General features: G+C 53.2%; 1 protein-coding gene across 1 annotated transcript in view; it reads left to right on the top strand.

Moving 5' to 3' along the window:
* CPED1 (cadherin like and PC-esterase domain containing 1) overlaps positions 1-14,229 on the top strand; it is a 37,477-nt gene that overhangs the window by 3,790 nt on the left and 19,458 nt on the right. The window contains exons 5-7 of the mRNA XM_032944876.2: positions 982-1,154; positions 2,302-2,471; positions 9,993-10,022. Of these exons, the coding sequence (XP_032800767.1) occupies positions 982-1,154; positions 2,302-2,471; positions 9,993-10,022 (373 nt within the window). The remainder of the gene's footprint in view (positions 1-981; positions 1,155-2,301; positions 2,472-9,992; positions 10,023-14,229) is intronic.

Genomic DNA, 14,229 nt, shown 5'->3' with positions numbered 1-14,229 from the left:
ATCCGGCCGAACAAAAGCTGTTTAGGCATGCGGTGACCGGGCATGCACACACACACACACGCAGACACACACGCACGCATCACTCATCACACAGTTGTAGCCACGTGCAGACGCGTCGCTTACACACGCAGCACTCATCACACACCACTCATCACGCACCTGTCACCCGCACACGGTCTAATTCCATCGGTCCATCTCCCCCTTGGCTGGCGTTCCATCGCGACTCTTCTCGGCCACTGTATCCCCAGCAAGCCGTGACGTGTTCTACCCAAGACCCGCTTTTCATGACAGTTTGAAGGATCTTACGAACGTACGTGTGTGTGCGCGTCCTCCAATGCATGGTTTACTCTTTCCCGATGTCACTTCCAGCACGCTGTAATACTGTGTTTATTGGTGCGCCCTTATATGTGCAAACGGCATGCACCGCTGTGCCGTGATCTTGGTGACCTTCATTAATTTCCTTGCCGTGCACACCGTGGCCGATTGGTATCTGAGCGTAGCCTGGCATTTCGCCTCCATCCGCTGTCTAAAGTGAGCGTCGGTGCATCAGCGTTGGGACGGTGTATCAGCGTCAATGGTCGTAATAATAATATACATTTGTAAGGCGCATTTCATCCCAGGATCCCAATGCGCCACCATGTATGGAAAGCAGGGAAATAAGACAAAGCCAGCGGTAAACGACCAAAACTATGGGGGGAAAGGCAATTTTCAAGAGGTGATTTATCAGGGGCAGATTTAAATAGTGCTAAAGATTCTAATTGTCTTATTTTCAGAGGCCAACGCTTTCCATAGTCTTGGAGTGGAGCTGCACTGGCAAAAGTTCCAGTAAGTAATGTATGGCTAACACATTGATAGCCTTGTTAGGGGAATAAAAGGTGGTAAGGGTGTGTGATGTAGACCTTAATAGGCTCTTTCCGATCGTCTCATCAGCCTAAAGGAAGGACCTCTGCCTTTTTTACTTTTACTGTCGTGTCCCCCCAGCTCTTCCCATCGTCTCTGCCGGAGTTGAACGCCTTTCGCTCCACCCTCCAGCACCGTTCTCACGAACCGCCCTTCCCACCGTCGTACGCCACTGACCGGCTGCCTGCCCAGCTGTGGGAGGACCTGCAAGCGAAGCTCTCCGCCCCGACAGCCCCTTCGCTTGGCGCTCGCAGGCAACGTGCACCCCCACAACGGCCTGCCCGGAGACGGCTCTCGTGTGCAGTGCTCTGGCCAAGCGTGCTCACACATCAAGGGTGCCGTCGTGGCGCAAAGCTGATGATGCCAACCGCACCTCGCCAATACTTCCTACTGCCATGGCGAGATGTTAACTACCTCGCCTGGTATATAGGAGGTCTTTTTCATCAGGCAGGATCCTGATGAAAAAGAGTCCTGAGACTGAAATAGGTCTTAATGGATCCCCACCTGTCATGGTTGTGTAATAATAATGATCATAGAGCACTACGTGTATTTCACAGACAGCGCATAGAGGTGCACGGTTGCGATCCGTGCGTTGTGTGTGGAAATAGGGAGGCACATGCGGTGGCGAGATGTTAATTACCTCGCCTGGTGTGCAGGAGGCCATGGGTTCGACACCGACCCTGACACCTGCTGTATATATGGATTTTACGTGTCTCTCCCCATGGGTCACATGGATATTTCTCCGGGTCCTCCGCTTTTTCCCTCCATATTTGGCTGCTATACATTTCCACATGATGATAAGCCACTTCGTCATTTGTGTTAAAATAAAATTGTTTAGTTTAATAGTTTTACCCTCCCGTCAGACAACGCAGCTGCCGCTCAGTAGACATGTTATCGTCTGGGCACGAGTATTCCCCATGGTCGCCGGACTCGTGGAGACCATTTCTGTCTCAGCAATCACACCCCCCCTCCCCCCCATCAAATGCGCTTATCTCCTGATCACAAATCGCATTCCACATTCCTATGGCGCAGGTGAGCATATAAACGGAATGAGTGGGTGAAGGAGCGAGTGAGTGAGTGAGCGGGTGGGCAGGTGAGCGAGCGGGTGGGCGGGTGAGTGAGTGGGTGGGTAAATGAGTGGGTGAGCACAACCACTGTCGACTTCCCTGCAAAAGTGGTTTTAATCTTTATTGATTCCGGAGGGACGATGGGCTGATTCAACACCCAACCGCGAATTTGAACTCGTAACCTCTCACTTTACGAGCCGCTTGCTCCAGCACTGAGCCATCTGTACATCCATTGAGACTTCAGACTTATTTTGTGTGTTAAGTTCTGCTCGCAACTGAGCAACTGTGAATCTCGTCACTGATGATGACATCACTCACGCTCGTCCTGTTCCAGGGGCAGTGCGATGCAGACGCAGCATGGCTCCAAGCGAGCAGATGCCAGTCCAGCAGAGCCAGGAACACCTGATGCAGCCACTGGCAAGGCAGATGCCAGTCCAGCTGGGCCGAGAAATCCCGACGCAGCCACCGGCAAGGCAGCACAACGTGCAACCACCTACACAGCGAGTACGTTATTTACACCGACACATTTCATCATCGCCATCAGCAGTAGCTACAGCAGCAGCTACAGTAGCTACAGGAGCAGCTACAGCAACAGCTACTTCTACAGCAACAGCAGCAGCAGCAGCTACAGCAGCAGTAGCAGCTACAGCAGCTACAGCAGTAGCAGCTACAGCTTCAGGGGCAGCTAGAGCTACAGCAACAGCTACAACAGCATCTACTACCTCGTTGCCGTTGCATTGATTGGAAGAAAAAAACTTAGCATTCAACTTTTGCATGTTTCAAAAGGGTTTCTTTTTTCTCCTGCCATACGAAATTAATAAATAAAGTTGATACATATGAAGAGGAGTCGGAGACGAGTTTACGCACTGGTTTATTCTTCATTCCACAGCCACACTCGTTCCTAAAACCAACCCCGAACATGCGTCTCGCAGCCCCCATTTAAATACTCTATCCCCGCCCTCGTTCCCAATCTACATCCTCCTGGTCTCGCATGCCGGGTCCATGTGACTCAGTGCCCTTTAACCCTTGACCCCCGTCTAGTGTATTCCCGTGCGTGTGATTGGTGCGGAGATTTCATCTCTGCGTAGTTCGAGTGCTTGAGGATGGCTTGAAGATCCCTCACATCACCCCCCCCCCCCCCTTCCTTGAGACAGAGCCGTCCACGGCTCAACAATTGTGTGCCTCGGCCGGTCAAAGCCAACTGCGGCCGGGCGCCTGTAATTTCAACAACAGCAAAAAGTGCAATGAAGGCAAAGTAACACAACAAAATGTGCAATAAAGGCAAAAGTAACACAACACAATTACTTCTCTCTCCTCTTGTTAACAAGTGCGCCGCCTCTGTCGCAGACTTCCCCCTCGATCCGATCCCTCGACCGAACACAACAGGGTTGCAGGGATGTCTGTGTCCACAGCTGCAACGAGGTGGCGTGAGCCTGAGCGGGTTAAGGATCCCCGTTCTGTGGCCAAGTCCTCGGCCGATGCTGCGGCTGCGTCTTCAGCCACGGACACCGATGGATCTGGTGCTGGCGTCCTGGTCACCTGTAGTTCTGCAGCATGGACAGTGGCTGCATTGTCAGTCGGACGCGTAGCGGGCCGCGAGTGTGACAACCTCCTCCCACCCAGCCAAACTGACGATGAAGGTGGTGAAGGTGACGATGCTTGTAGGGGCAGCTCGGCCACGACGTAACGTTTTAGCATCGAGGGGTGAACGTACCACCTACGTTTTCCCAACTGAATGCGAACACGTTGAGGTCGCAATACCTGCACCACTGTGACCGGGCCCTGCCAGGGCCGGTGCAGTTTCGCTGACGTACGTAACGGTACCTGCGGGCAGTGCAGCCAAGCCAAGTCACCTACTGCAAAGGGATCCACGACCCGCGGCTTAGCCTGCAAGCGCTCGTTCGTAGCTTGCACAGACTCGGATGCTGCCAAGGCCGCATTGTGAGCTTCGTGCAAATGCTTGAGCGAGTGGCGGAACGCAGTTGGCCAATCTTCCGAACGCGACGGGACAGGGCGCAACTGTGCCTCAATCGGAGGGCTCGGCTCGCGTCCATACATCAAGAAAAAGGGTGAGTATCCCGTTGATACATGTGGCGCCGAGCTTTAGGCCGTCAAAACCCCAGGGATGTGCAAATCCCAGTCCGTCTGCTGGTCATTGAACAAGTGATACAGCATCCCTGAGATGGTGCAGTTAAAGCGTTCTACCATCCCGTCCATTTGTGGGTGGTAAGGGGACATCCACACCTTCTTGACACCCAGCATGTCTCACACCTCCTGCAAAAGCTTGGAGGAAAATGTTCTGCCCTGGTCCATCAGCAGCCGCTCAGGAGCCCCCTTGTCAGCGACATACCCATTTACAAAGGCGTCCGCTATGGACGCTGCAGTCTGGTCGGCCAACAGGTGGGCAAAGGGCCAGCGTGTAAGTACTCCATCCCCACCAGTAGGTATCTACTTCCTCGAGGAGTGGCGGGGAAGGGGCCCAATATATCGAGGGCCACGAGCTCATGGACTGTAGGGGGGCGCTCCGCACGACCGGCGGGGGCTTCCTGCGCGCACAGTCAGCGCACACCGATACCCCACGGCAGATATTGGCGAACATGTCTGGCCAAAAATAGCGAAGGCATACCGCAGCCTCGGTCTTATGGCTACCGAGATGGAGCAACTGTCGGGCATGAACATCGGAGCATAGCTTACTCCGCAGAGAAGATGGCACCACCAGGACTTTACGGTTCACAGTCGTGTCCCAGTGCATCAACAAGCCTTCCCACATGAGGAAAAACTTCCGTGACGTGGGGAGATCGTCAGTGCGTGCCGTCTCCGCCAGCCGGCGAGGCGGTGCTAAAGCCACGTCTGCCTGCTACCGTTCCCTCCATTCCTGCAGGGTGAGCCCCCTCGCTATCAAGCGATACCGGCGGCCCCGCCCGGTCCATGTCCCCAGCGGAAACCGGCGCCACGATCTCGGGTTGCACCACGGCCGGCGGTCTACAGCGCGTGGATCCGTCGCCGCAGGCATACTTAATAGGGGCTGCCATTCTGGACAATGCATCGGCGTTCGTACGCCTGATTCCTTTCCAATGCACCACTTGATACGTGTACTCTTGCAGCCGCTCCAACTATCGGACCATCTGACCGGTCGCTTGGTCAATGCGGAGTGAGTACTGCAATGCCGCATGATCCGTCCGAACAGTGAAGTCGCGGCCGTACAGGTAGAGCCGAAACTGCTGAACAAAGTGGACGACGGCAAGCATCTCGCGGCGCGTAACACCATACCACTACTCGCCCTGCGACAAAACACAACTTCCGTAGGCAATGACAACCTCTCTCCCCTCCTGTATCTGGGAGAGAACGGTCCCAATGCCCACGTCGCTCGCATCCGTATCCAGCAGGAAAATAATCGAAAAATCGGGTTATGCTAGGGGCGGCACTTCTGTAAAACGCTGGCGCAGTGTCAAGAACGTGTCGGTCTCTGCCTGGCCCCAACGAAACGACTGTCCCTTCGCCGTGAGCGCATGCAAGGGCTTAGCGATGGTAGCAAAGTTCTCGCAAAACGGCGGTAATAGGATACAAACCCCATGAATCTGCGGACTTCAGGCACGGACGTGTGTGTTGGCCAATCACGGACGCAAGCCATTTTGTCGAGATCTGTCGCGACTTCCGACGCATTAACGACATGACCCAAGTATTTTTTTTACGGAGGAGCGAACCAGATGGCACTTGGAGGGTTTTAACTTGAGCTTTGCATAACGAATTTTCGAAAATACCTGTCGCAACCGGGTTAAGTGCTCCTCGAATGTGCGAGCAAATACGATTACATCGTCCAGACTCCCTCGGCAATCCCACAAGTACCAGCTCCATCAATTGCTGGAAAGTGGTGGGAGCCGTCTGTAAACCCATCGACAAACAGCTGAATGAAAGAGACTTTGAGGCGTTCTGAAAGCCATTTTGGTCTGGATTTGGTATCTAGTGGTAGCTGCCAGAATCCCCCAAAAAGGTCCAGTGTGGAGAAAATGTTAACTCCTGCGAGTGCATCCAATGAGTCATCTATGCGTGGGAGTGGGTAGGCGTCCGCCAAGGTAACTTTGTTCAGCCACCTGAAGTCTACACAAAACCGCAAAGATCCATCCGATTTCTTAACCAATACAACCGGCGCCCCCCACGGACTCGTAGATGGTGATATGATGTCAGACGCCATCATCTCCTGCACTGCCCGCTGCACATGCTCCTTCTCGCTAGGACCCATCCTATAGGCATTCTGCCGAATGGGTGGCGCATCGCCCGTATCAATGTGGTGTTCCAACAGCATCGTGCGACCAACATCGTAGGGATGCAAAGTCACACAACAAAGTCTTGAGCTCCCCCAATTCTATTGCCGACAGATTGGTGTTCTGTGCCAGGAGCACGTCTATCCATGACATATCCTCTGTGCCAACCGATGGACTGTCCAAATGCACATTGTTGACGGTCTGCGCCTCAGGGTTCGAATGAATGGGACTGACATTTCCAAACAAGGTCCCTTCCTGAACTGTAATGGGTTTGTCAGCCATGTTAAGGACCTGCAGGATGAGTGGCTGATTCCTGCGCACGAGCGTGTTAGCTGCTGCTAGGCAATGGTGACCCACCACTGATGGTTCTGTGGAGATGATGAGCAACGCATCCGACCGGCAAGTGACGAGCAGGGTGCGATATCGAAGCAGCACCAAGGCCTGCGCACCAGGTGGGATCGAGACCGTAGTCCCAACCAGCGCCTAAACTCGCTGGTCGGGACTACGGTCTCGATCCCACCTGGTGCGCAGGCCTTGGTGCTGCTTCGATATCGCACCCTGCTCGTCACGGGGTTTCGACGCAGCCTTCGTCCGTCAGAATGCGAAGGGGCATGTGACTCAATAGGTCAGTTCCCAGCAAGCAGGGAACCGTGAACACGCTGGAGACCAGTACCGGAGCATGTACCTCCAGCTCTCCGATACGGACCGGCACTACCACTTGGCCTATTATCCCCATACTTCCCCCATTTGTGGCTATGTACCTGGCCTGAACTGACACGAGACGACGCTGTCCCTCCGGTAACAAGTCAAAGACGCGCAGGGATATGATGCTGGCCAACGCACCCGTGTCAACCAACACGCGGACCCTAATCCATGCCACTGAGCCACCACCCTTCTGGCCAACCGACGCCACTTATTAACCGTGTCCGGCCACGGGCCCGGAGCGAAAGCTGGAATCCTAGCCGCCGCCCCCGAGGAACCTGGGGTGGATGGTTCTGGCCGGGTGTCCAAGGTGTCAGCACTCGCCTGAGTTGGAACGGACGCGGACCGAGGCTGACTATCCCGGCTGGTCGTCCCCGGTGCACTCATCCTGCTATGGCATCCGCGGGCGATGTGTCCCTCACGACCGCAGTGATGGCAGATAACTTCTTTGGTGACCCGAGGATGCTCTCCTGCCTCGCGAGGTGCCCAGCGCCGGGGTCGGCGCTCCGCTTCCCGCGGGATCCTCGGATACTGCCACAGGGCCGCCACCGTCTCTCCCTCGTCCTCCGCCGGCGGCGCGTGTCTGGTTGGGGGCCGTGGCAGCCCCTCGACGTCACCGCGATCCCATGCGATGTGTGCCACACTTCGCGTGGGTCCCGCCATCTCTTCATAAGCGCAGAGATATTGTGCAACCCATAGCGAGGTGCGGGCTTCCTCCTCCACCACTCCCACCTTCTGTGCCATGGCAAGGAGCCGCTCCGCCACCAGCGAGTCCAGGCCCGGCTCGTTGAGCTGCGGGAATGCGGCTTCTGCCAGCGTCAACAATTCCATCCTGAAGACCAGGAGCGTTTTGGATGCTTCCTGCTGGCGGTTTTTAAACTTCTGGCACGCCCTGAATGGAGGGTCGAACACCTCCACCATCTCCTTGTAGACGCCCTGCAGGAATCCTCTTTTATCTAGCAGAATCGTCCCCAATTCTGTCCTGAAGACCAGGAGCGTTTTGGATGCTTCCCGCTGGTGGTTTTTAAACTTCTGGCACACCCCGGATGGAGGGTCGAACACCTCCGCCATCTCCTTGTAGACGCCCTGCAGGAATCCTCTTTTTTCAGGCAGAATCCGGTCGAACACTGCCAGTGCGGGGTCGTCCAGCACAGTGGGCAGCATTGTCAGGGCTTGTTCTTCCGTCCACGTCATTGCCCGGGCGGCCGTCTCAAACCAGCGAATGAAAGCGCGCCATTCTCCCGATCTGGACGTGAACCTCTGTATCATGCCCAGCTGGCAGCTCCATCTTGGTCCTCCCTCCGCGGTCTGCCTCGGCTGAGTTTTGGGCTGAATCTCGCTCCCGACCTGTGTCTTTGCCCCTTGCCCGGTCAGCTGCTCTCCACTGCGTTCCAGTTGTTCATTTCCCCCAGTTGCCGCTACTGTCGGAGGATATCGGGAGGATAGACCAAAGTTTTCTCCCAGGTCCCACGCGGGACGCATAGTCGGCGGCATCGCTGATGCTGCTCCATCCCGATAGATGCTGCGGAGTGCCTGGTCGGGAAGGCTGGCCGTGGCTCCCGTCCCCTTGCTGGGAAGGCGGTGTGGCTGAAGTTCCCCCCGCTCGTTCGACCTCAGGACCCAGCCGGCGAAGCAGCACAGTGACTGCCTCCAGCAGCTGATCCATCCTCCGATCCCTAGAGGATGATCTGCGGCGGCGGCGCTGGGTCTGCACCGCCGGGTTGGTGGAGGAAGGTGCCCACATAGGGACGAGCAGCTGCTACGGATTCCGTTGATGAGCCGGGGGACGAATCCCGATTCGTCGGTTCCGTTTCTGAGAAAATCTTGTCACAGGCACCTAGAGCATGTTCTGGCTGAGTCTCCCCCCTTGGGATCTTGCGTCGGCTGAGGCGAGACATCCCACCGCTGCCACCACATGAATAGGAGTCGGAGACTGGTTTATGCACTGGTTTATTCTTCAACCCACAGCCACACTCGTTCCTAAAACCAACCCCGAACATCCGTCTCACAGCCCCTTTTAAACCACCTATTCCCGCCCTCGTTCCCAATCTACATCCTCCTGGTCTCGTTCACCGGGTCCGTATGACGTCAGTGCCCTTTAATCCTTGATCCCCGTCTAGTGTATTCCCGCGCGTGTGATTGGTACGTGCTATGCTGAGTGCGGAGATTTCATGTCTGCGTGGTGCGAGTGCGTGAGGATGGCTCGCAGATCCGTTACACATACCTAGTGGGTTCCCAGTACACGGAGACGGTAGAGTAGAGGCAGTACTATTTATTGAACAAGGGGTCACACTGGAAGGGGTAGCGGCCCCTTCACCCGTATACACTCAGGGGTAACCCCAGGCTATTTAGCCTAAGCCCTAGGCTCCCGATTCCTCCAGCTATAGGCGCTAGAGGAGGCTATCTGATCTGGCCCTGGTCAGACACAGATCTCGGCACCCCACCAACCAGACCGGCCCTTAAAAGGACTTCGGCTCTGGGGCTCTGGGGCCGCACCACTGGCTTGCCGTGCCGGCCCTGAAAAGGACAGCGGTCAAAGGAGTCCCAGGGTCTATCCTAGCCGGCCTTCCTTCTTCCCTGGCTCTTCATTCTTGGCCCCAACACACTGCCCCGAGCTCTCTGGCTCTCCGCCCTTTATACCCATACTCCACTGAGGGTGGAGCCATAGCGGACGTGGTTGTAGCCACCAAGGTGTGGTTGTGCCTCACCTTCCCACACCGTGTGTTTCTTCCCCATAACACCCCTACACATAAATGAAATGATTTGCTGTATGAAGGCCTTGTTAGCATTCAACTTCATCATCCTGCCGACTACGCACATTTTTGCATCTCTGATTAACAATGGTTGGCTATGTATGGTGCGAAAGAAGTTCAACATACCTTAGGCTGACTCCATCGCCTCCAGGCCTATGTCACCAATGCAGGTTACACAATGCTATGAAAGATTATTTAACGTTGCCAACATTACAGTTGCGCTCAAGTGTATTTTACGTATTTGCATTTTTTTGGTAAACTTTCTTTCAAACAACGGTAACCAATGCTGTGCTTGTATTGTGTTACAGATGAACAGCTGAGAAGCAACTGCAGTAATGGTAGGTGTTTGATGTGAAGTGATCGATGGAAAAACGTCCAAATATTTAAACCGCAATCGTAAATGTAAGGAGCTGTGGACCAACAATGTTTCTGTCGATGTGTTACTTTTAGACAAACGTTTTCGGCATGATGCGGTGATGATCTTCAGTGTAACTGTGCTGTCCCCTAAGGTGCATTTAATATCAGTAAAAACCTTGCAATGGCATTCCTACCACAAAAACGGTGGTCATTACTGATATATAATGCAGTCAGAATTACGGAATACAGTTCTTGACCCCAGCAGCTTGCGGGAACAGCAGCGCGTCTGACCGCATACGGAAACGCCGATGGCATGCGGTCGAGGACAAAGCAGCCACCGCAAGTCCGACGAGTGATCGCTGCGCACATGCTGTTGACAAGAGCTGTGCGCACACACAAAAGCAAACCTTAATTTCCACGTTACAAACGGCATCCCCGAAACCGTGGAGGCTCGCCCGCCCGACAGCCCAGCTCGACGTTGAACCCCCGGCCCATCCTGTGAACATGACACGGGGGGCATCACGGGGAAGTGAACGCAACTACGAACGTGGGTGACGCATTCCCGCTGCGTTTCATCGTTCACTCCTTGCGAAGGCCGAACGCAACTCTGTTAATCTCTGCCATACCGTCGCCCAGTGTTCAACGTGTCAGAGTTATGCTGTGTCTCCTTGACGCACGCTCGCACAGAATGTGCGTAAATTTCATCATGAACCAATTAAAACTGATGGTGTGTGGTCTAAGAGCTCTCGCAAACCGAGACATTGATAAAAAACCGACATGGAAATCAGAATCAGAATCTTTATTTAGATTGGAGGAAGCCAATCAGCTATGAAGCTCATAGCTTCATAGCTAGATGTTCAGAATTCCGGTTTCCCCAGGTAATCTTATTGGCATTTCTCAATGTTAGCCCGATGACCATTCCGGTTTTCCTCCACGTTAGTCAACGGGCATTCGTTTCTCTGTCATTTGTTTTAGTTTTAGTCCCTCCATTTTGATAGTAAACGAAGTTTTATCGTTGAATTTGCTCTTGAAACCATTATGACGGAAACATCGGTTTTCACAGCCATCTCCAACAAAGCTGCGCCGTGTTCACCGCACTTTGCGATCGCTATCGTTGGTATCGCCCTGGCTTGGCCACTAAACCACTGCTTACACCTTCAAGGTTGAAACACGGCCTCATGAGTCGTTTATCTGGGTCAAATAAACTATTAGAATCGTGCAAAATAATTTGAAAAATGTCTCTCTCGTTCAAATTTTTACTTCCTGTCCATGCTCTCTTTACCGGTGTTCTGGTTCCTTCAACTCCCTCCCTCTACCCAAAAAAAGGTTTCTGAAGGTTCTCCATCTCCACCACGGGCTCTGTATCCTCACACCTCTGTTAACACACCTTGCCCTACTCATTGGTTTTTTCGGTAAAGTCACGTATGTAGAAATACCATAAAATTATATTAAAATAAATCAATCACGACGTTTCGACCGCAACACAAGCGATCTTCATCAGGTGTCAAAAACAAATAGCACATAGGGTGACATCAACGCAACACATAGAGAGCGTTAAACTGCACGGAGGTAAATACAACAAGAAGATGAGAAACGAGAATTCAACAAACCTAAGAAAAATTTTACGTGATGCACAACCAGTCGGCCAACGACACAGTTAGACACTTGCCTGGCAGACCACGAATTTCAGAAGAGTGCTAAATTCCGTGTTCATCCTCTGGGTTGAACATACCAGCATAGACAGAGTGAACAAATACGAGGTACATTTTCCTGCCCCTCCCCCCTCTTCTGCTGCTGCCGTGCCCCTTGCTTTCTTCGACCCCTCCCCCCACCTCTTCTGCTTATTTTAAGTCTCTGCCTGTTCATCCCTCCGGCCCCTTTTTCTTTCTTCTCTGTCCGTCTTTCCTCTTCTTACCTCTTGTGTCCCTGTATATGTATTTCTGCTATCTTGTACCTCGTATTTGTTCACTCTGTCTATGCTGGTATGTTCAACCCAGAGGATGAACACGAAATTTAGCGCTCTTCTGAAATTCGTGGTCTGCCAGGCAAGTGTCTAACTGTGTCGTTGGCCGACTAGTTTTGCATCACGTAAAATTTTTCTTAGGTTTGTTGAATTCTCGTCTCTCATCTTCTTGTTGTATTCACCTCCGTGCAGTTTAACGCTCTCTATGTGTTGCGTTGATGTCACCCTATGTGCTATTTGTTTTTTACACCTGATGAAGATCGCTTGAGTTGCGGTCGAAACGTCGTGATTGATTTATTTTAATATAATTTTATGGTATTTCTACATACGTGACTTTATCGAAAAAAACAATGAGTAATTTATGCAGTCACGAAAGCTTTAATTCTTTTTTAACACCTTGCCCTGTGTTGTCTCTGCCACGTGTCCAGTTTTTATCTGTCCGCTTGCCATTGCCGGGATGCAAACCTCACCCCCCTTTTTGACTCTGGGTTCACCTCACGGGCCTGAAGCCTCTGCACCACGCGCATGTGGCCACGCAAATATTGCTAAGTAATTGCGCAGAGGGTCCACTGCAGGACTTGCACCCAGTTTTGTCTGTTTCAGAGACAGCCAAACAACCCACAGCACCACGTCGCCTTGGTAAATGTTCTCGAACTGTGCCTCTCCCACAGATATATCCCAATTGTTTAGCGAACTTGGTAGGGGCAGAACCAGTACAGACTCGTCACCACAGGGTGCCTCGGTGGTGAGATGTTAACAACCTCGCCTAGTATGAAGGAGGTCGTATGCTCGATCTCGATACTGACGCCTGTATAGTTGGAGTTTTCATGTTCTTCCCATGTTCGCGTGGATTTTTCTCCGGGTCTTCCAATGTTTTCCTCCACATTAAGATACATGCATTTAGAGTATTTGGCTGCTATACATTTTTACATGATAAGTCACTTCGTTGAGCTAACATTTGTGGCTAGGTCGCATCTGAGAACCAGCTACATTGCTCAGTGGGCCTTTCCTTGTAAAATAAAACCAACGTAGATTCAGATATCGCTGCCCCCCTCCCAGCCCTAACCGCCCCTGCCTTTCTCCCCCCACTGCCCCACTAAATACTTAAACCATCGCATGGCAAAAACAGCTGCGCTGGATGGGGTCGTGCAGCAGGACGGGGAGGGCCCAATGCCTAGACAGACATTGTAACCCGTCTCCACGGGCCCTAGCTACCAAGGTGAAGACCTAAGGCCAGTCGGTAGGAGACTGTCAGGGCACATCTTGGGAGGTCGCGTTTGTTACCTCTACAGGGGCTGCGGGATATGGCGGAGGGGCAAGGTGCGGTGGCTTGAACAGCTTTGGCCACGACGACATTTTGATCTTGGATAACTTTAATTCGTCTTTCACAAGCTTCTGCGAAGGCCGTGTGTCCAGCTCTCCTAATCCCTCCGCAGCATGATTCACTGACGTAACCGTGGCGATTGCGGCGCTGCCGCCACAGCGAAGGTCTCAACGCTGCGGCATTGTTGTGCTTCTCTCCTTCCTAGATGCGCACTCGTGCTTGCCTGTCACTCCACTGGAACCTCAAGCCCTTTCTCTGCTTCCTGCTCTCGGGACGCTCACACTGCTGTGCCGTTCAGGGCCGTCTGCTCGCTCTTGAGAGGGTTGGTGCATGCGAGTTGCGGTGGCCCTCTCGCTGCCGTGTGCCCTTGCCCACGGGCAGCATGAACTCACAGGGAACATCGAGAGCGTTTTAACAAAACGTGAACGTGCACATGCGCACGCCGTGACGGTCTAACCGGCTGGGTGGCTTGCAGGTAGAGCGAGAGCGGCTCGTGATCGGAAGGTTGCGAGTTCAATTCCTGGTTGGGGGTTGACCCGGCCCAGCATCCCTCTGAGGGGTCAACAAAATGAGTGGCGTTTTGTGGGGAAGTCAAAAGTGGCGGTCATGTGAAAATGTGGAATCACATAGGAATGTGCAATTTCCACCACTCTTTCAGGACTACAGACAGGAGATGAGCACCGATGCTTCATTGCTCATTTTGGTAGGAAATCACCGACCTTTTTTCAAGCCAGTACCCCATGTTGCTGTGTTCGGGTCACCACTGGAAGACAAAGGCATACCTCGCATGGTGCTGGCCACAGTGCCCTGTCTACCTAGTCAACCTGTGCCTACTCTCTTAAACATTAATTGCTCGCAAACCCTTGGCATGATCACTTGGCGTTTCGCGCATGCTTGAGTT

Source organism: Petromyzon marinus, chromosome 42, assembly GCF_048934315.1.
Source record: "Petromyzon marinus isolate PM22_M1 ecotype Great Lakes invasive population chromosome 42, UKy_Petmar_22M1.pri1.0, whole genome shotgun sequence".
In the NCBI taxonomy this organism is placed as follows: Eukaryota; Metazoa; Chordata; class Hyperoartia; order Petromyzontiformes; family Petromyzontidae; genus Petromyzon; species Petromyzon marinus.
This window is presented reverse-complemented; position numbering and strand designations above follow the sequence as displayed.